Source organism: Sinocyclocheilus anshuiensis, unplaced genomic scaffold (genome assembly GCF_001515605.1).
Source record: "Sinocyclocheilus anshuiensis isolate Anshui unplaced genomic scaffold, SAMN03320099.WGS_v1.1 scaffold472, whole genome shotgun sequence".
NCBI classification, from domain to species: Eukaryota; Metazoa; Chordata; class Actinopteri; order Cypriniformes; family Cyprinidae; genus Sinocyclocheilus; species Sinocyclocheilus anshuiensis.
This window is the reverse complement of record NW_015557102.1, coordinates 1,291,127-1,314,214: the sequence shown is the minus strand read 5'-3', so window position 1 is coordinate 1,314,214 and position 23,088 is coordinate 1,291,127. Positions and strand designations below refer to the sequence as shown.

Here is a 23,088-nt window from a genome sequence, read left to right as displayed (position 1 = left end):
AAGTGAGTTTATCAGCTTAAATACCAACAGAAGATTAAAACTGAGCTCTGCAAGTGCTCAATGGACAAACTTTTCATAATTAGGGAGTAGAATTTATGCTAAAAATAGCGCTGGGTTTTGTTTTATAAGTGAATTGCAAAATCCAGAATCTGACTATTAACCATCTGTTCTTAAATTAAACTTGCAATAATGCTCTTATGTTGGTAATTCAACTCACTTTTATCGTTCATACAGTATATACTGTTTAACACACTGTAGCAGCATCCGTGTGTGTGTGAGAGACAAAGCGTGAAATCAAAGAATAGGCCCTCAGGGAATGTTTAAATAAACGTGTGCCACTATAGGGTCTTACCGATGATGAAGAGAAGGGTCATGTGATCGGGTGGTGGGTGCAGGCTGGAACCTTATTGGTCTAAACAGAGCCATACATCCCAGACTGCTGGTTTAGAGTTGTAGCCTGGAGGGAATGATATGACTCACTGTCTGCATTATGATCCAAACATTCCAGCTTGACCTTTGCAGAATCCATAGAAAGAGACCTTAATGCCCGTAAATCCTTCTTTGTAAGGATTGACTGGGACAGAGACAAGCATACTGGAAGTTTTCAGCATGATTACACAGCTTTTATGTCAGATTCTTTTTAATCTTCCATCATACTGGTTTTAACTAACTCAGAGCTAGTGATAAAGTGATAAACTTAACTGAAGACAGAAGCTTAAAAATATATTATTGAAAAATATGTATTATGTGGTGTTATATTATATGATTATATTATTTTAAATTAGAGATTGTAAAGGGATAATCCACCCAAAATGAAAATTCTGTCATCATTTACTCACCCTCATGTTGTTCCAAATCTGTATTAAGTTTATTTATTCTGGAACATAAAATAGCATAATTTGAAGAATGCTGATAATCAAACTGTTTTGGTCATTGACTTCCATTATATGGACAAAATCTACAATGCAAGTCAAAGAGAACTGAAACTGTTGCAGAAAAAATGCATACAGGCTTGGAACGACACAAGGGTCAGTAAATGATGACAGACTTTTCCTTTTTGGGTGGAGTATACCTTTAAGAGGCTTTTTTTTTTTAGGTCTCTTAATGTGTTTTTGATGCCTATATTCTAAAGGTGTTCTAATCTTTCAGAAAAACTTTGGCAATTTCCAAAAAATATTTGAATCAACTATTACATAAAACCCTAATGCCTGTGATTCAGTAGACACTATATCATACAAAATTAAATATTGTTTTTCACACATTATAAAATGTATAATTAAAATTATAATTTATAATGGCACTAAATTCTGATTAGATGAGCCATCCTCAAAAAAAGTAATAAAATAAACAACCTACCTGTAACCACAACTAACCACACATCGGTTTAAATCTTTACTAATAAAACTACATTACTTTGCATATTGCCCAGACTACTACAATTCAAATCAAATTGTTTGGTATTGTTTTAATATTTCACCACAAATAAGTGCCATTTTTAATTACTAGCAACAGTTGTGAACATGACCTGCCCTGTTTAGTTCACTGCAGAGGGACAAAAACATCCGACAGTCATCTACACCCAAAACACATCATGCAATCTAAACCCATTTCAGAGTATAGTCCAATAACCTGCTCGAACAAGTGAGATAATAGCTGTATGGTTGTTTATCTTGGTATATTTGTGCTGGTAATGAAATGGGAGACACTGTATGATAAATCAGTCTAGTTCTCATATGCAATACAGGAAATTATGTATGGATGTTTCTACAATTAGCGAAGGTCAGTGTAATGCTTTTTATTAGTAGAGCTGGAATAAAATTTCACTATCAGTGTCTGAAAATTGCTTATATAAATTTCCCTGTCATTTGAATAAAAAATAGAACTGCATGCAAGGCTTCATTTGGCTGCTGTATTGTTGATCTTGCTGTAGACTGCAGATTTGTGTCATGTTGTGCTCAGTGGAGTGAATGTGAAGGGTCTCTCTTATCTTGGTAAGTGGATACTGTAATTCACTTTTCCCAGGATGCATTGCATTGCTAGCATCTGAGGTTGATGACTGATAGCAGTGGTTATCTGAGACACCAGGACACGGTCGACCTGAATGAGAATGACTCTTCTCTCTAGCGCCCTCTTGGGGCAGTAGCAACAAAATATTTTTTTGTAAGGACAACATTGACACCATTTCAGATCCACAGATAATATACCCTGATGTTTTTTTCTCATTAGTGTAGTGTCCATAATGTTGGGTCTAGATGTGTTTGGCACCTCTCCAGGAATCTAGTAATGTCTCAATTTAATCTCATCACTGCTGTTGCTAAGATCAGTAAATCATATTACTGCCAGTCAGCTTGGGTGTTGTTAGCCACAGTATATGAAAATTACAATCACACACCCACACATAAACACATTAATAAAACCAGCATCTGTTAATGCAGTCGATATTAAATGAGATGGATTTATGTTGTCACAGTGCTCATAGATAAGGACAAACATCATCCACAATCCTCTCACGACCCACTGGCACAACCAGCTGTGAAATATGAACGGATCACATACTGATTATTGAACTTCCTTTGAAATTTCCCTTTATCTGTGGGTATAAATTACACTGATCACAAATGTGTGTGCATTTGTTTCAATATGCTGGTTTTGTTGTTTTACTGTTTGCTGGCTTTATTATACTCAATACCCCTTAACTTGCTAACTTCACTATTTTCCTCTATCTCTCAGACTAACATAGGTTCTATCCTGGCAGCCGTGAATCCTTATAAGCAGATCAGAGGGCTGTATGATCTCTCTGCAGTGGAGCTGTACAGTCAGCATCATTTGGGCGAGCTGCCACCACACATCTTTGCTATTGTCAATGAGTGCTACCGCTGCTTATGGAAGAGACATGATAGCCAATGTGTGCTGATCAGGTAATATAAGTTTATTTGATCTTGATAAGCAGACAAACTTGCAGAACATGAAATACAGTGAATAGGAGATTTTCAGTAAAATGTGCTCATAAAATGCTAAAAGTTGTGATTGTGTATTATTCATTGGCTGGAATTAGTATGACCATACAAAGCATTTATCTTTCACTCCAAGAATGATAACTAATGATAATTATAACCATAACATTTTCAAACTTCCTATTAGCACGCACTGAACAAATCTTTGCTATTTTAAATGGATTTCTTCTGTGGAGTGATTAATTTAAACACCTCTGATTGGTTACTGAGTATAGTAACAACAATTAATCAACAATTTTATATAGCTGTAATTGTAATTGTGCAGTCTTAGTCATTATTATTATTTTTTATTATTATCATTGTTATTTGATATATTATTATCAACCCCCGAACAGCACGTTTTATTTTACTTTATGTAAAACTCCTTTTAAAACTTCCATACATTTACATAGAAATGAAAAAAGAAACAGTTCTGTCTGACAATATGGCATGTATTATAAACGAATAGGCCCTTGTGTTTTCTAGAGATATCTCTATCTCTTCTTACTGGAAAAATGTAGTGATTTTTTTGTGTCAATTTAAATCTTGTTTTAAAGCACGTAGGTAATGTGAGGAAGGTTTGGAATGCTTTTGGTTTTACTCACTGAAGGAAGGGGATCCATTATTAGATATGATCTTAGTTTACTAATCTCATTTGTGTTAAACCTAAAGGCTGAGTTTGAGCAGTTGTGGCTTTAGACCTTTGCCACAACTGCTATCAGATTTCACAGCATTGCTAATTCAATCATGGTAACACAAATGTCAGTGAAGGTCACAAATGAATGTGTGCATGCGTGTTTACCAGTGGTGAAAGTGGAGCTGGGAAAACAGAGAGCACCAAACTACTGCTACAGTTCCTGTCTGTAATGAGCCAAAACTCTGCCGGGACGCCGCCTACAGAGAAGACCACCCGCGTGGAGCAAGCTATCGTACAGAGCAGGTAAAACACATTCCTACACACACACACAGCCTAAGCATTTTCATGTGCACATACAAATCCACAACGTTTTTTTTTGCAGCCCCATCATGGAAGCATTTGGAAATGCCAAAACAGTCTACAACAACAACTCCAGTCGCTTTGGGAAATTCATTCAGCTTCATTTCTCTCAAAGCGGGAACATCCAGGGAGGATGCATCGTTGATTGTATCCTCCTCAGAGCACACATGCTTTAATACATAGTTTTTCTATACTGAGACATCTTGACATTTACAGATGGTACCATACCCATGTGAAAAAGAAGTGTGCTTAATTGTATTGAATGTGCACTTGCAGTGTGCTTTTAATCTTAATAGTATATTTAAAAAAAAACTTGCAGATAATATAATATAATATTATTGAAATAAAAGGCTACTTATTTATACTTGAAGAAAGTACAACTTCATGACTGTTTCTTAACACATTTATATACTTTTAAAATGCGCACTTTGTAAAAATGTCAAATTTAAAGTTTTACCTGTATTTAATATTACATTTAAAGTTAATTATTTAAATGTGTTCATTTGTGATTTTATCATTACAAATGTGTAATTAGTCCTACATGGGTAGGTAAAAAAGCACTCCGAGTTCAACTAATTGCATTAATATAAATTTAAACTATAAGACATTTCCATTTAATTTGCAAATAACATGCATTTAAGTGTCAGAAAATCCCAGTTACCATAATCACATCAACCATTTAAAATTTTGCCAGAGATTGAGTATTGTCCTCTAGTGTCATTTTATTAGCATAGGTTTTCTTTTTTTTCCCATAGAAATGAATGGTTAACTTGGTAACTGGGATTTGTTTTTCCCCATGCTTAAACACATTCACCGTACAGTGCACTACAAGCTGCTGTTTCAAGTGTCTGCATTTCCCTTCATTTTTGGCCCATCAGATTTACTTGAAAAGGTAAACCTTTCCATCTGCTGCTGACTCGCCCCTAACTACCAGAAACTACTGTCTTCTATGATCAACTGTTCACACAGGGTGTCCGCGGGTCCTTAAAAAGTCTTAAAATGTCTTAAATAACTTTTTCCTAATATAAGGCCTTAAAAAGTCTTAAAATGTCTTAAATTCGGATTCGATGGGTCTTAATTATTTTTGGTCTCATTACCGCTAAAATATCTTCAGTCTGACGGACCTAATGACTTTACAATCATTGGACAGACCGAAGATGTTTTCTCCCTGCGGTAATTTACTGCGTCATCAGACAGAACTGCAGTAAGTTAGCAGAATACAGAATACAAGCTCGCGCTGAGGCTCACTCTGTTTGTCTCGAGACTTCAGAACAAATGAGCGTGACAGCACACATGAACTCAGAAGAAACACACAGGTAAAAATTCTAAATGTTTAGTTTATTCATAACATGATATAGTTAAATAACACCATGACAAGTGAGCTATTTTGCTCAATATTCTCACGAAACAAAAAAAACAAACATTCAAAACACCTACAGAGTGCACGCATTACGTGAAGTCTAGTGTGCCTCTGCCTGATCACTGCATGATTCAGTCTTATTAAAATACATTCAGAATGATCACAAATTCAAGACATGGGGGCAGAGTGTCTGCCAAAGTGAGATTCTCGCCCACTCAGCATCTGTGATCTGATCTGTGTTCCAGAATCGAGTGGTAAGGCAGAATCCAGGGGAGAGAAACTACCACATCTTTTATGCTTTGCTGGCGGGGGCCAGCAAAGGCCAAAAGGGTGAACGAATACACAATGCGCCTGAACACACATGCATTTACACACATTCACAAATGCAGATATGCCATCATCAACCAAAATACACTGAATGATTAGATATGTCCATCTCTTTTTAGAGACATATTTTCTGGAAGACTCCCCTGAGTTATTTCACTACCTGAGTCAGTCAGGATGTGTGAAGGACCGCAGTCTCGATGACAAGCAGCTTTTTGACGATGTCATGGTACAAAAAAGTTGAATAGACTTTTGTTGATCTGATAATTAACATTTTTGAGGTGAATAAAAATCTAAGTGCAGCATGATGATTCATGCTCTTTTTCTCTTTTCGTCTGCAGGAGGCTCTGAAGGTCATGGAGTTCACAGAAGAAGAGATCAGAGATATGTTTAAACTGCTGTCTGGAGTTCTGCAGCTTGGCAATGTGGAGTTCATGACAGCAGGGGGCGCTCAGATCACCACCCAACAGGGTGAGGTGTCATTCATCACTTAATAATAGAGAGACTTTGCTAATATGCAGTGCTGCTGGGTACTAACTGATTACATGTAGTCTGGATTACATAATCAGATTGCAAAAATTAAGCATGTTTTAAAATGCTAATAATCAGATTACAGTTACTTTTTTATGGATTACATATTATTCACACAATGGCATAAGTTAAGTTATTCATACTTTATTGATTCACCCCAGTTATTTTTTTCTTCTAAATGTTCATTTCTAAATGACCACTTATAACTATGAGACTAATAATTATGCAAGTTATTAAACACTGCCAATGGATAGCTGTGAAATACTATGTCTTCATCATATCCATAAGTATTTTATCTGTGTATTATTGGAACAAAATTATTTATATGGTCTGAACAAAATTATTTAAAACCTGGAAGACTTCGGCCAATGAATGTCATGTTCATATGTTTATTACTGTTTGTTCATGTAATGTAGGGATTCCCAAGCTTTTTTATGAGCTGAACCCCTTTGATGTAAAATATTTACCTGATGTACCCCTGAGATTTAAATAATTTAGCAACATATTTGTATGTTCATTTTAATTTGACACATTTATGATTTCATTCATTTATTAGCATTTCATCAACATCCTACATTTTTTTCAGAAACCTAATGTAATGTTTAATGCATTTTATGAAATTGATAATATTGATCTTTTTTTATCAATATGGTACACAATAATTCCGTTCAAGTCTATGTGACGAATGAGTTAGGTCAAAAGTAAACTAAAAGTAGTCAGACTACATGACCTAATTTGTGTAATCCAGATTGTTACAATTTTTGTCATGTAATTTATAATCAGTAATGGACAACAGTTCATAAGTAATCTACCCAGCACTGCTAATATGTGTTTGTTAGTAAGTCTCTTCTCTGTTTTCCTGCAGTTATCACTAATGTGAGTGAGCTCATGGGTCTGGACAGTTTTCAGTTGTCTGAGGTTCTGACCCAGCGTTCCATGATCCTCAGAGGAGAAGAGATCTGCTCTCCACTCACAGTGGAACAGGTACAATCACACATACATTCTCATATTGATATACTTAAAAAAAAAAACTTACATAGTTTGGCAGTTCTTCTCTTCTGTCTCCACTTGATCAAAAATGGGCATTTTCTTTTATCATGCTTGATTGACAGGCAATAGATTCCAGGGATTCGGTTGCCATGGCGCTTTATTCTCAGTGCTTCTCGTGGATCATCATGCGAATCAATCAGAAGATAAAGGGCAAAGATAATTTCAAGTCTATTGGAATCTTGGACATCTTTGGTTTTGAGAACTTTGAGGTGTGAGGCCACATGGATCACATGTTCATGCACAGACACACATTTTTATTGAGATCTAACCCAAGTGTTTGTTTGTTCTGAAGGTGAACCGTTTTGAGCAGTTCAACATTAACTATGCTAATGAGAAACTGCAAGAATATTTCAACAAACACATCTTCTCTCTGGAGCAACTGGAGTACAACAGGTAAAGACTGACAACCGTGAGTGCATGAAAATTTGTTTTTTTCTTTTATTAAATGTCTATTTTTACATGTGTAATGCATCTCATAAGTGCCCGATCACCTGAACAGTTATTAAATATGCAATTTAAGCATCTAACAAGATTATTGTTAAGTTTGTACAAGTTTTGTGTACTACGATTGTGTGGTACAGGGAAGGGATTCAATGGGAAGCCATTGACTGGATGGACAATGCAGAATGTCTGGATCTGATTGAGAAGGTAAACCAGTTATGGTCAGCTATCAGGAACAGTTCGGTTTAATTAGTCCAGCTGCCACATATTTATACATATATTTTATATTCAAAGTTCAGTTTGATTATTTACAATAGTAGAAGTTTTCAGCTTTGTATTATGTAACACTTATTTACTGGTGTGTTTGTGCAGAAACTGGGCATGTTAGCTCTGATTAATGAGGAGAGCCGATTTCCCAAAGGCACTGACTTCACCCTGCTGGAGAAACTGCACGGCAGACACTCTGTGAGTTAAGTTCTTATCACACAAAGACATAATACTATTCAGCCAAGCATTTACAGTATAACATGAATAGCATCTTTTTCCACAGACTAATCCCTATTATGTGAAACCCAGACTGGCAGACCATCAGTTTGGGATAAAACACTATGCTGGAGAGGTATATGAAATATCCATCTGTCTGTCTGTATGTCTATTTATCTCTCTGTCTGTCTTATTTCTTGATTTTTTTGTTTTCCTTTTTATAGGTCTTATATGATGTGAGGGGGATTTTAGAGAAGAACAGAGACACATTTAGAGATGATATACTGAACATGCTGAAGGATAGTAGGTAAGACGCAAACACACAAATGCTCAAGTTCACACACACACTGAGGCAGTTTTGTTATGTACAACTTATTTCGCACTCTCATTTAACCTGTGAGTTATTCTGTGTGCGTGTGTGTGTGTGTGTGCAGATTGGATTTCATCTATGACCTGTTTGAGCAAGTGAGCAGCAGAAATAATGAGGAGACCTTGAAGATGGGCACAGCAAGAAAAAAGCCCACTGTCAGCTCACAGTTCAGAGTGAGATAAAACTCCTATATCAAGACTTTTAAATAATAGCCCTAAAATTTAACATGCTAAAGTGCTGCATGTTAAAACAATCAGGAACTAAGTCACTAGTTATTCAACCCTGTTTTTTGTTGACATTTTGCCTGCAGTCCTTTCTGACTTGTCAATGATTTAAAACATTTGATTGGTTGTCTCTTCTGTCTCTCAGGACTCTCTTCATGCCCTAATGGCCACTCTCAGTGTATCCAACCCCTTTTTTGTGCGTTGCATCAAACCCAACATGGACAAGGTGAGAGCAGTCACATCAGCCAATACAAATGCAATTTATATTCCACACGTATTATTCATTTTAATAATGCATTTTTTTTTTGGTTCTGTAGACCCCAAACAAGTTCGTCCCAGATGTGGTTCTCAATCAGTTGCGGTACTCTGGCATGTTGGAGACGGTGAAGATTCGCAGAGCTGGATTCCCTGTCCGACGCACCTTTAAAGACTTCTTCAGCAGGTAAATGTTAAAACGCATACAGGTGCATGAATTTTTGTTGCCTCAGGTTTTCTTGCAGACTATGATTTAGTGGTTGTATGCATCAGGTATAAGATCATTCTGAAGGAGAAGGAAAAGGCAGCTGTGGCTTCAAATGGAGATGAGAAAAAGAAGAGCACAGATTTGCTCACACTCCACGACAGGACCAAAAAGGAGTGGCAGATTGGGAAGACCAAGGTGAGTGACCTTTGACCTCTTGCTTTATCGCTTCTCAATTGATAGTTATCTTTTTCTGTCTGTGAGGTTATAAAGATAGATTCACACATGGACATTTTCTGTCTACATTTTTATGTATGTGCACTTGTTATGTTTGATTGCACTAACCTGATATAATTTTTGACCCCAAGGTGTTTCTGAAGGAACCTCTAGAACAGAAGCTGGAGAAGCAGAGAGATGAAGTGCGAAGCAAAGCTGGACTGATCATACGAGCCTATCTTCTGAGATATATTGCAAGGTGTGTGTATTTCTTGGTTTTTGCACAGATTTACTTAGATTACATTAGGTATAGTTTCCAAAACATTTTCAATACACATTTCTTTAATGTTATCTACCCCTTGTTATCTATATGGCCTAGCTTCCAACATGTCCTGATGATTTTTTATGATCATCTTGTTTTCTTCAGAGTTAATACCAAAAATATTTAAATATACACTACCAATCATTTTTTGTGTTTTTGACAGAAGTCTCTTATGCTCACCAAGGCTGCATTTATTTGATAAAAATATAGTAAAAACAGTAATATTGTAAAATATTGTTACATTTTAAAATAACTGTTTTCTGTTTTAATATATTAAAAAATGTAATTTATTCCTATGAGTTTTCGGTTTTCAGCATTACTTGACCCTTCAGAAATGTCTTTATTGCCACTTTTTATCAATGAATTTATTCACAAAAATGAATTTAATATCATATTTGTTTTCAATGTGCCTGGCCCTTTTCTTATCACATGGTTGGCTTAAATAACCACACAGCCCTTGGCAGTGCTGCGAGGAGTAAACTCTTTTGCTTTCTACTGCAGCCAAATAGCAAGGAAATAATGAAAGCAAAACTTACAAGAGCAAGTTTTTCATACTATATAAGTGCAAGTGCCTATTCTTTACCTGTTAGTGCTCATCTAGACATGACAACAAGTAGTGTCTTAGTGACAGCTTTAATAAAATACTGATCTCACAGTTACTTATTCTAAGGGAACTTGAACTGTGTACTCACTACAGAAAGAACTTTAAGAAGGCTCTGGACAGCATTCTGACCATCCAGAAGAATTACCGCGCACATTTCTATCGACGTCAGTTTCAACGGAAATGCTCAGCTGCACTTGTTCTCCAGAAACACAGGCGAGGGCAAGTGGCAAGAGGAGTCTGCCACAAACTACGAGAAGAGAAGAGGAAGAAAGAGGAGGAGGAAAGGAATAAGAAAGAAGGGGAGGAGAAGAAAACAGGAGACCATGAAAAGAAAAATGAAGAGGAAAAGGAAGGAGAGAAAGCAGGGGTCAGTGACTTTAACATTCCTTTTAAAAGCTCATAGACCATGCATACTAGTTGTGTATATATTTTAGGGCAAAAATCCCACCTACCTCTTAAAGTCATTGGGGTGATTAGTGTCACTTGGTATATCAAGTGATCAACATTTTTAAGTTAGTCTTATCTTATTCCAAACTTTGAAACTTTCCATCATGAATATGCAATATGTATGTTTAGCTAAGCTTTTAAATGCGAGTTTGTCTGATTATGCTGATTGATTGTAATTATTGTTGTCACATAGCTTTGTCTTTATTCTGTATGAGCCCATTACTGTCACATAAGAAAAATGCTTTGATAAATCATAATTATGACATAAAAAGTTACAATTATGACATTACAAGGTGAAATTATGACATAAAAGTTTAATATTATGATGAAAGTGTGATATAAATGTAATTGTGACAAAAGTCATAAGTACATGATAAAACGTTGAAATAAAAAATTATGATATATTTTTGTCATAACTGACTTTTTATCTAATTTTGACTTTTTCAAAATTTTGACTTTTAACTCATAATTATGACTTATGCCACATTTGAGAAATGCATTTGTAAACCTAAGTTAAAGTCTAAATTACGGCATAAAATCTTTATATCAAAAATGTAAAATTATGATACAAAAAGTCTAAATTATGACACTCTTTATGAGATAAAAAGTTGTAATTCTGAGATTAAAAAGGCATAACTATGACATAAAATATTTTATCATAATAATGACTTTATATCTAATAATTATGAATGTTTATGATTTTTTATGTGTAGAAACTAGGTTACCATGCTTTTCAACAACATTTTTAACAGACAAATTATAGAGCAACGTTTTATTCTTAATGAAACTTCAGACTCCTCCTCCAAAACAAACGGGTTTATGTACGGTCTACCTGTCAAATAGTTTTTTGTTTTATTTTAAACCTTCTGGCATCAAGTCTAAAAACCTGTCAGAGTTGCAGACAGGTGGTGTCAACATTTTTGTAATTTTTGTTTTTCCTCTAACCAGTGTTTCTATATCATTCCCCTCTCCTTCTCTCCTTTAGTCTCCACACTCATCTGAGGAGCACCGTCAGATGGAGGAAATTCTGCGTTTGGAGCAAGAGATTGAGCGTCTGCAGAAGAAAAAGGAAGACGGTGTGTCTATGCTATGTGAGAGCTCAAGACAGGAACTCCGCTTGCGGCGTGATGCTGAGGTCCTGCGTCAGAAAAAAGCTGCTTCTCGTGTCGCTACTGAATTCCTTGACCTGCTTGACACTGGAGGCCCAGAAGTCATTCCTGGTGATGCTAAACAACCTGCCCCCAGACCGGCAGGTGCCACTGAGGAAGAGGTAGATGAAGGCTTCCATGCAGAGGAAGAGTGCATACCACTTCCCGAGTTCCCTCCTCCAGTGGAAGGTCCAGTGGATCAGGAGATCTTAGGCACTCTACCACCTCCTCCTCCTGCCTTTGCAGAGGGCACGGTGGCCCCATCTGCACCTAACGTTCCACCTGGGGCTCCTCCACCACCTCCTCCCCCTCTCCCTGGCGAAGGCAAAAAGGAAGTTGGAAAGCCTGAAGGGGCTAAAACAGTTGTGGATGGGAAAAAGGAGGGAGAGGATGTGGATCGCACCAGCAGGCTGACTGCAGCAGAGTCTCTGCCAGACACAGAGGAACCCATCTACAGTGTGCCTGGGGATGGCGAGTCGGACTATGACCAAGACGATCTAGAGGACGGACAGAGCAGCATTGCGGCGACAGACACAGAACAGGCACGCAAGTCCACCTGCACCAACGCAAGCCAGGAGTCTTACAACCGCAGCTCAGATTCGGTGAGTTACACAGAGAACATGTCCACAAACATTAAAAATGTGTCCAAATGGACATGTACAATGTACTTCCCACAGTGTCAGATTGGATCTTCATAGTGGTAGACCCATTAAAGGGACAATTCACAGTACTATTCCTTCAAGTTAACATGTGTTGGGTTCACATACAAGAAACACATAGTGTATAAACTGTAGTAATCATAGAAAGACTATTTCCTTACTTATTCTTCTTCTAGACCGAAATACTAGACCAAAATTCCTAGATGTCCCTCAAATGAGGTTTTGTCAGGTGTAGCTCACTACTGAGTACATAACATACAGTATTTGTCACCAAAATATGGTTAAGTAGGTATGCACACTCACACACAGACCATTCACTCTTTCTGTTTCTTTTTCAGTATGCTGACAGCGATGATGAGCATGATGGGTACGTGGACACAGATGAGGAGGTATCCAATGGTAAAGTCAACATCTTGAATGGGAACGGACCTCCGTATTTCCACAGTTACCTTTACATGAAGGGTAAGAAATCAAAGATAAAATCTGTTTACATTAAATAAAGTCCCTAATGCTGTGGTCCTCAATCTTTTTAAATTCAGTGCCCCCATTGTGAAAGATAATATTCAAAGGGCCAAAATGTGCTCATTTTCACACTTTTCAGACGATATTTTAAAATAATAACATAATTAATAATAATTAAAACAAATTACATAATTGCAGAACTTTAAATAAAAAATAGAGCATGCCATTAACAATTCCAAAGTCATGGGTTTGATTTGCAAGGAATGCATAATTTGGTTAAAAACAATAGACATCAAATGCAATGTAAGTCACATTGGATAAAAGCAGCTACCAAATGTGTAAAATTCATATTCATTATTAAAATTTCCATGACTTTTCCAGGAAATCACACTTTTAAAATTCATTCATATATCCAAGTTTACCAAGACTGTGAGAATCATGTTTCTTAAATACATAGTATTTAAAATAGTATTTAAATGCTTACATCTTGATTTTTAGCTTTTGGGGCTTATTTTAAAGCTTGTTTTGTCATATTTTAAACCATTTAAAGACATCTTGAGGCCCCATTGGAAGTTTGCTGTGATCCCCTAATGGGTCCCGGTCCCCTGTCTTAATGTTATTGAAATACCATCTCTTAAAAATGATAAAACAGCTGGGAAAATGTTGTTCTTGACCTGATGATGTATAAAAGTATAAATCTTCTTTGTCTCTTGCGACAGCCTGTGCTCTGTTGTCCAGCCTGAGGAGAAAAAGTTTAAAGAGACAGGTGAGTATGATATGATCGTGATATGATGTGACTGAGTATGATATTATTAAAAGTATAACTTATGCTGCTTGAGTAAGTAATAGAACAGAACAGGAATGTCCATACCATAGCTATAATGATATCAACACAGAGGAAAAATATATTTGGAATCACTTTTAGAATATTTTTTGTTTACAGCTGATGAATGTTAAAAAACATTGATGCTCAATCAGAAACCACCAGACTTAAAGAGCTCAAGCATTTAAAGTGGCAGACAACATATATGTAGTGTATGCTTATAATAAACAACATTATCTTCCTATTATAGTTATCGTTATAGTTAAATAGTTAATATTCTTGGTTCACAATTAAGGAAGCAAAAAATAATTGTTTGGAACTGTTGGGAAGCATTTGCTGTATTGATTGCAGTCTGCTGTTGACAGCAAATACAGAGTGTATTTTTAAAGCTAAAAAACGATTTATTTATAATGTACGTTTTTAATTTGTTGGTTATATGTCATTAATTTTGCATTTATTTTAATTATTTTATTTAATTTTGAAATTATGAAGATGTTTTTCTTTTTATGAACTAAGATACACGGTGACGCTGATGTCTGGTTACACTGCAGGTTACTGGAACATCATAATTCATGGGCGTAAACATTCATACCGTCTGTACACCAAGTTGCTGAATGAAGCCATGCGCTGGGTGTCTGCCGTTCAGGGCGTCATTGACAACAAGGCGCCCATTGAAACGCCCACCCAGCATCTCATTAGGGACATTAAGGTAATTCGTTTTTAAAACATAAGTCTGTTTTTTGCACTCAAGGTTAGAATGGATAAAACTGTTGTTTAATAAAAATGGTACATACATTTTGGCCTTTCCTTTTACCTTTTCTGACATTTGTGTAGGAGAACAGTGTGAACTCTGAGGCTGTGGAACAAATGTATCGAAGAAACCCCATTCTGAGATATACCCAGCATCCCTTGCATTCACCTCTTCTGCCACTACCATACGGAGAGGTCAGCGAAAGCTGTAAGTATCATCCATCAGCTAAATCACTCACACACAGAAAGTTGACAATTATACGCATCCAACACGGTTTCCTGAATTTGTTAACCTATTTCCTATTTGTGCAGAGGTGCTTCTTGTATTTTCATCTTCCGTCATCTTTTTTTTTTGCAAATCATCTCTCTCTCCTTCTTTCTGCAGTGCAAAAGGAGAAGGGTTATGGAAGCCTGCAGGATGAGGCTGTGAAGATCTTTAACTCACTTCAGGAAATGGAGATAGTTTCAGACCCTGTCGCCATCATCCAGGGCATCCTGCAGACCTGCCACGATCTGCGGCCACTGAGAGACGAGGTGTACTGTCAGCTGATCAAACAGACCAATCACGTGCCCCAACCCAACAGCCCTGCAAACCGTGCACACTGGCACCTGCTCACCTGCATGAGTTGCACCTTCTTGCCCAGTCGCGCCATCCTGCGTTACCTCCGATTCCACTTGAAGAGGTAACAGAGAGAGATGCTCATTAAATCGCCTCTTGGAGTTGAATAATGGTTATATTTCCATTTCAAGGGTCATTTGACAAACACTATGTTTTTTGGGTCTCTGTCTGTGACTAATCTCTCAGAGTTAGAGAGCGCTACCCTGGCACTGAGATTGAGAAGTATGCCCACTTCATTAGTGAGTCCCTGAAGAAGACAAAGACCAGGGAGTATGTGCCCTCTCAGGAGGAGATCGCCGCCCTGCTGAACAGACAGGAAATGACAACTACAGTGTACTGCCATGGAGGAGGGTCTTGCAAGATATCCATCAACTCACACACCACAGCTGGAGAGGTGAGAAGAAGAGAAAGAGATGTTATCGAATTTATTAACATCATTTTAACATTTCTGCTTTGAACTGTATAATGAAATTACAGCATGTTCTGCAAATTAGGATGAAAGTGACATCTTTTTTGTGCTTGTCTTTGTCAAGGTGGTTGAGAAGCTGATTCGTGGTCTGGCAATGGAAAATAGCAGGAATATGTTCTCTTTGTTTGAGCACAATAAGGTGGCGAGTCGGGCCATAGAAAGTCGTGTAATTGTGGCAGATGTGCTCGCAAAGTTTGAGAGGTAATGAACTGTTCATATGGTCTATGTTGATTAGATGATTTTGAATGAAATCTGTATTTAATTTCTGTATTTAAAACTGTCTATAGCATCTATAAAACCTATATTTCTGTACATGTTATTTCTGTTGGCTTTATGACTGAGGGTCATCTGCACCGCTTTGCTCTTCCAGGTTGGCAGGTAGTGAAGATGAGGAGGAGGAAGGGCCCTGGAGGCTATATTTCAAACTCTATTGCTTTCTTGATGTGGAAAGCATGCCCAAAGAGGGAGTGGAATTTGCCTTCATGTTTGAGCAGGTAAAGTAATTATTTCTATTTTGTAGAACCTTTATAGAGAATTTTTACTATTGATTCACCCATTTAAAGCACATAGACAAACCACTTGTCAAATCAATTGTATTTTCTGCAATTAAGAAGTGAATATGTTTTTCCCCTATCTTTGTGATATAACATGATTGGGCAACTTAGACCAGTGGGCCCTGATTTGAGCACCTCTGATAGAAAGTGATTTTTCTCTTTTTTTCACCATCTCTCTTAGGCTCATGAGAGTCTCATCAGTGGTCATTTCCCAGCCCTTGAGGAAACCCTTCAGCACTTAGCAGCCCTGCGACTGCAGTACATCCACGGTGACGTGGCCCGTACGCCCTGGAGCCTAAGCAGCGTCTACCCTGTTGGACGACTTCGCACCCGCATACTCCAATCCACTAAAGCAGGGGGTGCTGGAGTACCCGGCGCTGGTATAGTAGGGCCAGGAGGTCACACTCTAGAACGCCGGAAGACCAACTTCCTAGACGGGACGCTGAGACGCAGCTTCAAGACGGGATCGCTGAAGAAACAGCGTGTGGAGGAGGAACAGATGTTGGAGATGTTTGTAAAGGAGGAGATGTCAGCCACACTGACCAGCGTGCTGGAGAAATGGAGCCGTCTACAGGGCATGCCTCAACACCAAGCCATGCTCAGCTACATGACCATCATCAAAGAGTGGCCGGGATACGGGTCCACGCTGTTTGATGTGGAGGTATAAATCTTTTCTTTAAGGCTGAGAGCATCCCTATTTTTTTTTTTTCTTAAATCCCACCTCAGGTCCAGAGTATCAGGGCTACTACCTCCTATCATAAATATATGGTTACAGCCTTGTTAAATAGCAATATAATTATCATTACTAACCCTAAGCCAAGCCCTAAAGTGCTATGTTATTTCAAACCTGTCACAATACGTTTGAAACTCTTATACTAATTATATGTGTTTTTATTTCTCTGTCTGCAGTGTAAGGAGGGCGGCTTCCCTCATGATCTGTGGCTGGGAGTCAGTGCTGAAAACGTCTCTGTGTACAAACGGGGTGAACCCAAACCACTCGAAACTTTCCAGTATGAGCACATCGTTTTCTTCGGAGCACCTCAGCCCAGCACATACAAAATCATTGTTGATGAAAGAGAGATGTTCTTTGAGACGTCTCAGGTAATGCACTTCTGTGCCTCTGTTATCAGTACTGTGTTGGACAAAATGGTGTTTAATTGCTTGTTTAAATGGTTGTCTTTTGAGGATGTACACCACTGTCCAAAAGTTTGGGGGTCAGCAAGATTTTAAAATGTTTTTGAAAGAATAGTCTTAGGCTGGATTAATGTGATCAAACATACAGTAAAAAACAGTAATACTGTGAAATATTATTACAATTTAATATAGTTATTTTATATTTTTATATATATTAAGAATTAAACTTTATTCCTGTGATGCAAAGCTGAGCTTTCAGCATTTTCGTTACTCCAGTCTTCAGTGTCACATGATCCTTCAGCAGTTATTCTAATATGCTGATTTACTGCTCAAAAAAACAATTCTCATTATTATTAATGCTGAAAAAGTTGTGCTGATAATTTTTTTAGGATTCTTAGATAAATAGAAAGTACATCAGAAAGAGCATTTATTTGAAATAGAAATCTTTTGTAAGATTTTAAATGCTTTTACTGTCACTTTGATCAGTATAATGCATCCTTGCTAAATAAAAGTATTAATTACAAAATTCTTCAAGTCTTATGTAGCTGTATTTTTGTTCCCTCAAATCACAAGTTAAGTGACCACCTTGTTTTCACCAAAACTGCTTCACAAATTAAATAAACATATCATAACATATATAACATATCATATTGTTTTGTTTTGTGCTTCAAGGTGGGTGAAATCACTAAGATCATGAAGGCATACATCAACATGATCGTCAAAAAGCGCTGCAGTATCATGTCCATCACCAGCAACAGCAGCGCCTGGATGAGGTGATCGACACCAACCAGCGCCCAAAGTGTCCAGGAACACAACGTGATGAAAGTGAAGTATACTACTGACCGTTCTTGATTGGAGAATGAGAGCAGAGAAGAAACAGAGACTTCACCCTTCCAACGATTGAACTTAACCTACTGGAATCCTCTGTATACCTGTCCTAAATACAACAGCACATGTTTATTTAGTATTTATCGGACCAGTTTCACCTTTACGAAGCACAACAAAGCCTGGTAACCTGCTCACCGTTCCCTCCCCTCACTGCCAGCACCCTGACTGATGACCAAACTTATTTATTTCCTTGTCTCTTCTTCTCCATTTCATTCCCTTCTCTCTACCCTCAGTGATGTTGTACCTAACCAACAACCACCTACGACTCCATTTACCGGTAGTTTTACAGAGGTGTGTATATTGTGCTTGTGTGTGTGAGATCAGAGTTTGTGCACACACACATACAGAGCTATTTTGTAAAGCCATGAGAGAGCAGGAGGAGAAAGCTATGCGTTAACATTACCATTCATCTCAATGGCAGCTGCTCGGCTGGCGCAGGACACCCCAGAAGTATGCGGTTTGAATTCTGCAACCTTTGCTCATGGCCACTCAATTTCACATACAGGTTTTTTTTGAGCCAATCACTTGAGCCATAAATGCCATGTGACTTGAGCCGCAGGAAAATGACATCATGGCAGCTCTGATTGGCTGATGGCACCAAAAGGAACATGCAGCATGATAAAAAATCTGCTATGATATAATGAAATGTGTGCAATGTATATGTTGCTTCCAAAAAATTTGCCTTGTGCCCTCAAAAGTGTAGTGACAAAATCTACCAGCAGAGGCCACCTGGAGTCAGTCAGCCAATCAGATCGCAGTATATCTGGGGCCGGCAGTATGTGGATATCAGCAGCGACTGTCTACTCGTTTGTAAGTCTGTTCACACATTATCAATGCAACATCCTATTTTGTATTAAATGCCAGAGTCTATAAATACATATGCTGAAGTGTTACATTTGATACTGTCTAAATTATTTGTATTTACAGTAATTACAACGTTTTCCTTTTTTTTTTTGTTATTTTTGCCAGCGATACAAAGCTTGTGTAATTTTAACTGTACCAAGGCACAAAAGCATACCCATTTTGACCAGTTTGGTTTCATAAGCACCTCTATTCACTATTACAGAGTTCGGATAACGGTTATGAAGTGTTATGCAAGTAGAGCCAGGTCTGCCTGCCCAAAGCAAGCAATGAAAAGTACTGTATTAGGCAACAGCAGTCAAGATTCAATAAGCATGTATTTGTACTGTTTCAATACGTATAAGTAACATTAATTGTGAAACACTTACACTTATTCTATGATTAAAGCACTTAAACTGTTTAGAGCCTGACATTTGATGCAAAATTATGGGCCCACAGTATGTACAGTAAGGCTACAGATCTTATTTACATAAACTATCATTCAAAAGTTTGGGCTCAGTAAGATTTTTTAAAAATACTTTTAAGCAATGATGCATTAAATTGATCAAAGTTGACAGTAAAAACATTTGTAATAAAATATTTCTATTTAATATAAATGCTGTTCTTCTGAACTTTCCATTCATCAAATAATCCTGATAATAATAATTCCTTGAGCCCCAAATCAGCATATTAGAATGATTTCTGACAGATCATGTGACACTGAAAAAAGAAGAAGAAAGAAAACAGTTCATTTAAATTGTAATAATATTAAACAATATTACTGTTTTGTATTGTATCTGACAGCAAACCTTTGAATGGTATATATAGTCCTTGCATACATTTGAAATCTCGTTAAACTGTATAATGTCATCATATCTGACTGCACAGAAAAACCAGCACAAGCTAAGACAAGTGGGTCTTTGAATTAAAAAAAAAAAGGCTTTGCATATAAATCTTATGAGGATTTATGTAGTTTGCTGCAATCTTACGTAGCTGCATATCTTTTCCCTCAAACCACAGGTGAAGTGACCATCTTGTCTTTAAAAGAACTGCCTGACAAATGACCATAAACAGCTCATATTAAACAGACATTAAGACATATTCTTAAAGTTTACAATTTTGCTCTTCTAAGAATTTTTATTTCGGTTTCTGGCATTTTATCATTGCCAAAGCAGCCTTTTTGTGTTTCATGTCACGATGGAGCTCTGCTAAGACTGTTACCAGAGTGGCCATGCTGCCAGAGAGATGACAGACAGCAGACATAACAGAGATTTAAATGGACTGTAACACCAAAAAACATCATCCACTGACTCTCGATCAACACAGAATGAGTCCAAGTATGCCTGTTGTTTTTCTTTATGTGAGTATAATCCTGCCACAGTACCTGTGTAATTTTGCTGTTTGATATGCAACTATATTTGTCAGTGTAATGCAAGTTGTTGTTTTTTTTTGTTTTTTTGTGAACGTGTATGTCTGAATTTAACGATGAATTGAAATAAGGATAATGATGATGGAATATGATGAAGATGTTTAGGGAGCTATGTGTATGGGAAGTTCTATTATTATTGTTATGATTATATTTATGAAACAGAATGGGAAGGGGTGGGTGAGGGTTTGGTGTATTTATCTGTTATGATGGTGTTATTGTTGATAATTGGAGAAATGAAGGTCTAGGTTTACCCTTTCATGCTGATCTCAGATTTCTTGGAGGCTTAGATCAGCATTAAAGGGCTGCCAACGCTGTGAAGAAATGGATAGAGTTGACTTGTCATGAATAAGTGGAGAAGATTTGATGTGACGGTGTGTTGAAGTAACAAACAGTGTATGTGTTGATGTTACTGAGTGTGTGTAAGTGTGTGCGTTAAGAGAAGGTGGTGTCAGAGCAGCCGAGAGGTCTCAGGTGCTAGCTTACACTCTGCCTCATACACACATATTAACACACACAAAGATCAACATAAAACATGCACACAGATATAGCACGGTAGGTTCTGTCTCTCACACATTCACACTGGGGTCCTTGCTCAGCTGCAGGCAGCCAGTACAAGGCCTGAATGTAATTTCTTCATTGTCATTGTTATAAAACTGTAAATTATTGCTTACTCAAAAAAAAGAATAATTGTGCTTGTTAACATATTGAGAGAGAGAAAAAATTTTTCTTTTGTAACTGGCTTTACAAAATGCTTTAATAAATTATTGTAATTTATCTCAAGCACTGGTTTCGTTTGTATACTGAATATCCTAAATGAAGGTGAATATAATTTGTTCAGAAACTGTCTGACAATTTATTGTTTTATTTATTATCCACCAGAGGGTGCCAAAACATCTGGGGTCCGTTCTTCGTACCTCGCTTGATCTGAGATTATTTGAAAGATTCCAGATCTAGTAATGGTGATAACTGATCTCTGGCTAATTTGGTTCTTCAAACGAATTTGCAGATTTGATTAAAATATCTGGATTAATTTGTCTAAGATTATTGCGCGTTCTCGTGTTCCTCAAAAAGTGCAGATGTATCGATACTCGAGACCACGATCAGCAATGCAGCGATTGGCTGGCGGAAGACAGCAACGTCATATAATTAAAAAAGACACCTGACGAAAAAACTTGACAAATTTCTGGAAACAGCCAAGCGAACAAAACTACATAAATGTAATAATAGATAAATGAAATGTGCACTGTTTTTATTTTATTTACTTTTTTACATGGTTCCCAATTATTTATATTCATGATTTCTAGTATTTGTGCAGGCGTTACATTTTTATTTCAGTGTTGTAATTAGAAATTCATTTAATTTGATCTTTGAAGCAGATTTGTTAGGTGACAGCGTTAATTAAAGTTTCTTGAAGGGGCAAGCTCATGTTATCTGCATCTCCTGCGCTCCATCAAGCCATTCCCATAATATCTGTCACCACTCAAATCAATGCACGGCTCAGATTAACTGTATAGCATGTGTGTATAACTCTAATACAATTATAAAGTAATTATTTCATCACGAATTAATTTTTTCAACGAGTAAACCTGGCTGTCTATAGTGACTGTGCCTATGTTATAGATGATAACTACACAACATTATAATATTTTTTGTATTAATTTAATTACTGTCCCTGGATCAGTAGGGTACTCTTCTAATAAAGTAGCAGTGGCTGGGACAGATTTTAACAGTGGTGGGCCGTCAGGCTATCAGAATCACTGATTTAGTTTTAATATATTTTTCCATGAATGTGTATTAAATTATTTCCAATAGTCTATTCTCTTCAGTTCATAGCTTTTCTCTTGGTTGCACTGCTTCCAGCAGTGTATGTTTATATTAGAGCTTTTAGCCAATCATATTTCAGCAATCGTGTTGCCAGGGTCAAAGAAATCTGCCTTAAGAATCAACAGTGCAGGCGTCTGTTAGCTTAAATCAATGGCAATGAAACTTGCTTTAACCAATCAGATTTTGAGTTGGCAACACCAGGGCTGCGTTCAGCCCCAACAAAAACAGTGCAAAACGTTTTTTAAACGGAAACGGTGGTCCGTTGAACACCCTGTTCTGATGACGCAAGAGTTGCAACTATGGCAGCTGAGAAGGCCATTCTTTGTGTTCTTTTTGAAGAATGTTCGGAGCCTGATGAAATCGGTATAAATACGTGTTTAATACTGCAAAATACGCTCGATGTTATAGTCACCACCCTTGCCCTCCAGAATAAAAGAGAACATCCCAATCGAGTGAAGGGATTTGTGGAAACTGTGGTTCCTAATGATTGTGATCCAACATTTGCCTCGCATTTCAGGATGACAAAGACAAACATTTCAGGTGAAGGATAATCCACTTCTTACCTCCAAGACTGTGTTATGATCTATATGACCTTATTATTTTTATTGTGAGTATTAGGCTTATCATTATTGCTGATCACTGTTGTTGTGCTATGATATTGTAATAT

General features: G+C 37.2%; 1 protein-coding gene across 1 annotated transcript in view; it reads left to right on the top strand.

Moving 5' to 3' along the window:
• Positions 1 to 19,651, top strand: part of LOC107677542 (unconventional myosin-X-like) — a 50,709-nt gene extending 31,058 nt beyond the window's left edge. The window contains exons 4-36 of the mRNA XM_016472469.1: positions 2,731 to 2,918; positions 3,799 to 3,933; positions 4,013 to 4,137; positions 4,869 to 4,882; positions 5,596 to 5,680; positions 5,797 to 5,903; positions 6,016 to 6,145; positions 7,071 to 7,189; positions 7,318 to 7,464; positions 7,548 to 7,648; positions 7,837 to 7,903; positions 8,069 to 8,161; positions 8,247 to 8,315; positions 8,404 to 8,486; positions 8,614 to 8,722; positions 8,919 to 8,999; positions 9,091 to 9,215; positions 9,302 to 9,431; positions 9,602 to 9,708; positions 10,469 to 10,742; positions 11,808 to 12,572; positions 12,968 to 13,091; positions 13,169 to 13,178; positions 13,811 to 13,857; positions 14,466 to 14,623; positions 14,749 to 14,872; positions 15,050 to 15,347; positions 15,470 to 15,677; positions 15,817 to 15,953; positions 16,123 to 16,246; positions 16,488 to 16,967; positions 17,216 to 17,407; positions 18,113 to 19,651. Of these exons, the coding sequence (XP_016327955.1) occupies positions 2,731 to 2,918; positions 3,799 to 3,933; positions 4,013 to 4,137; positions 4,869 to 4,882; positions 5,596 to 5,680; positions 5,797 to 5,903; positions 6,016 to 6,145; positions 7,071 to 7,189; positions 7,318 to 7,464; positions 7,548 to 7,648; positions 7,837 to 7,903; positions 8,069 to 8,161; positions 8,247 to 8,315; positions 8,404 to 8,486; positions 8,614 to 8,722; positions 8,919 to 8,999; positions 9,091 to 9,215; positions 9,302 to 9,431; positions 9,602 to 9,708; positions 10,469 to 10,742; positions 11,808 to 12,572; positions 12,968 to 13,091; positions 13,169 to 13,178; positions 13,811 to 13,857; positions 14,466 to 14,623; positions 14,749 to 14,872; positions 15,050 to 15,347; positions 15,470 to 15,677; positions 15,817 to 15,953; positions 16,123 to 16,246; positions 16,488 to 16,967; positions 17,216 to 17,407; positions 18,113 to 18,217 (5,061 nt within the window). The 3' untranslated portion in view covers positions 18,218 to 19,651. The remainder of the gene's footprint in view (positions 1 to 2,730; positions 2,919 to 3,798; positions 3,934 to 4,012; positions 4,138 to 4,868; positions 4,883 to 5,595; positions 5,681 to 5,796; positions 5,904 to 6,015; positions 6,146 to 7,070; positions 7,190 to 7,317; positions 7,465 to 7,547; positions 7,649 to 7,836; positions 7,904 to 8,068; positions 8,162 to 8,246; positions 8,316 to 8,403; positions 8,487 to 8,613; positions 8,723 to 8,918; positions 9,000 to 9,090; positions 9,216 to 9,301; positions 9,432 to 9,601; positions 9,709 to 10,468; positions 10,743 to 11,807; positions 12,573 to 12,967; positions 13,092 to 13,168; positions 13,179 to 13,810; positions 13,858 to 14,465; positions 14,624 to 14,748; positions 14,873 to 15,049; positions 15,348 to 15,469; positions 15,678 to 15,816; positions 15,954 to 16,122; positions 16,247 to 16,487; positions 16,968 to 17,215; positions 17,408 to 18,112) is intronic.
• Positions 19,652 to 23,088: the final 3,437 nt, after the last annotated feature.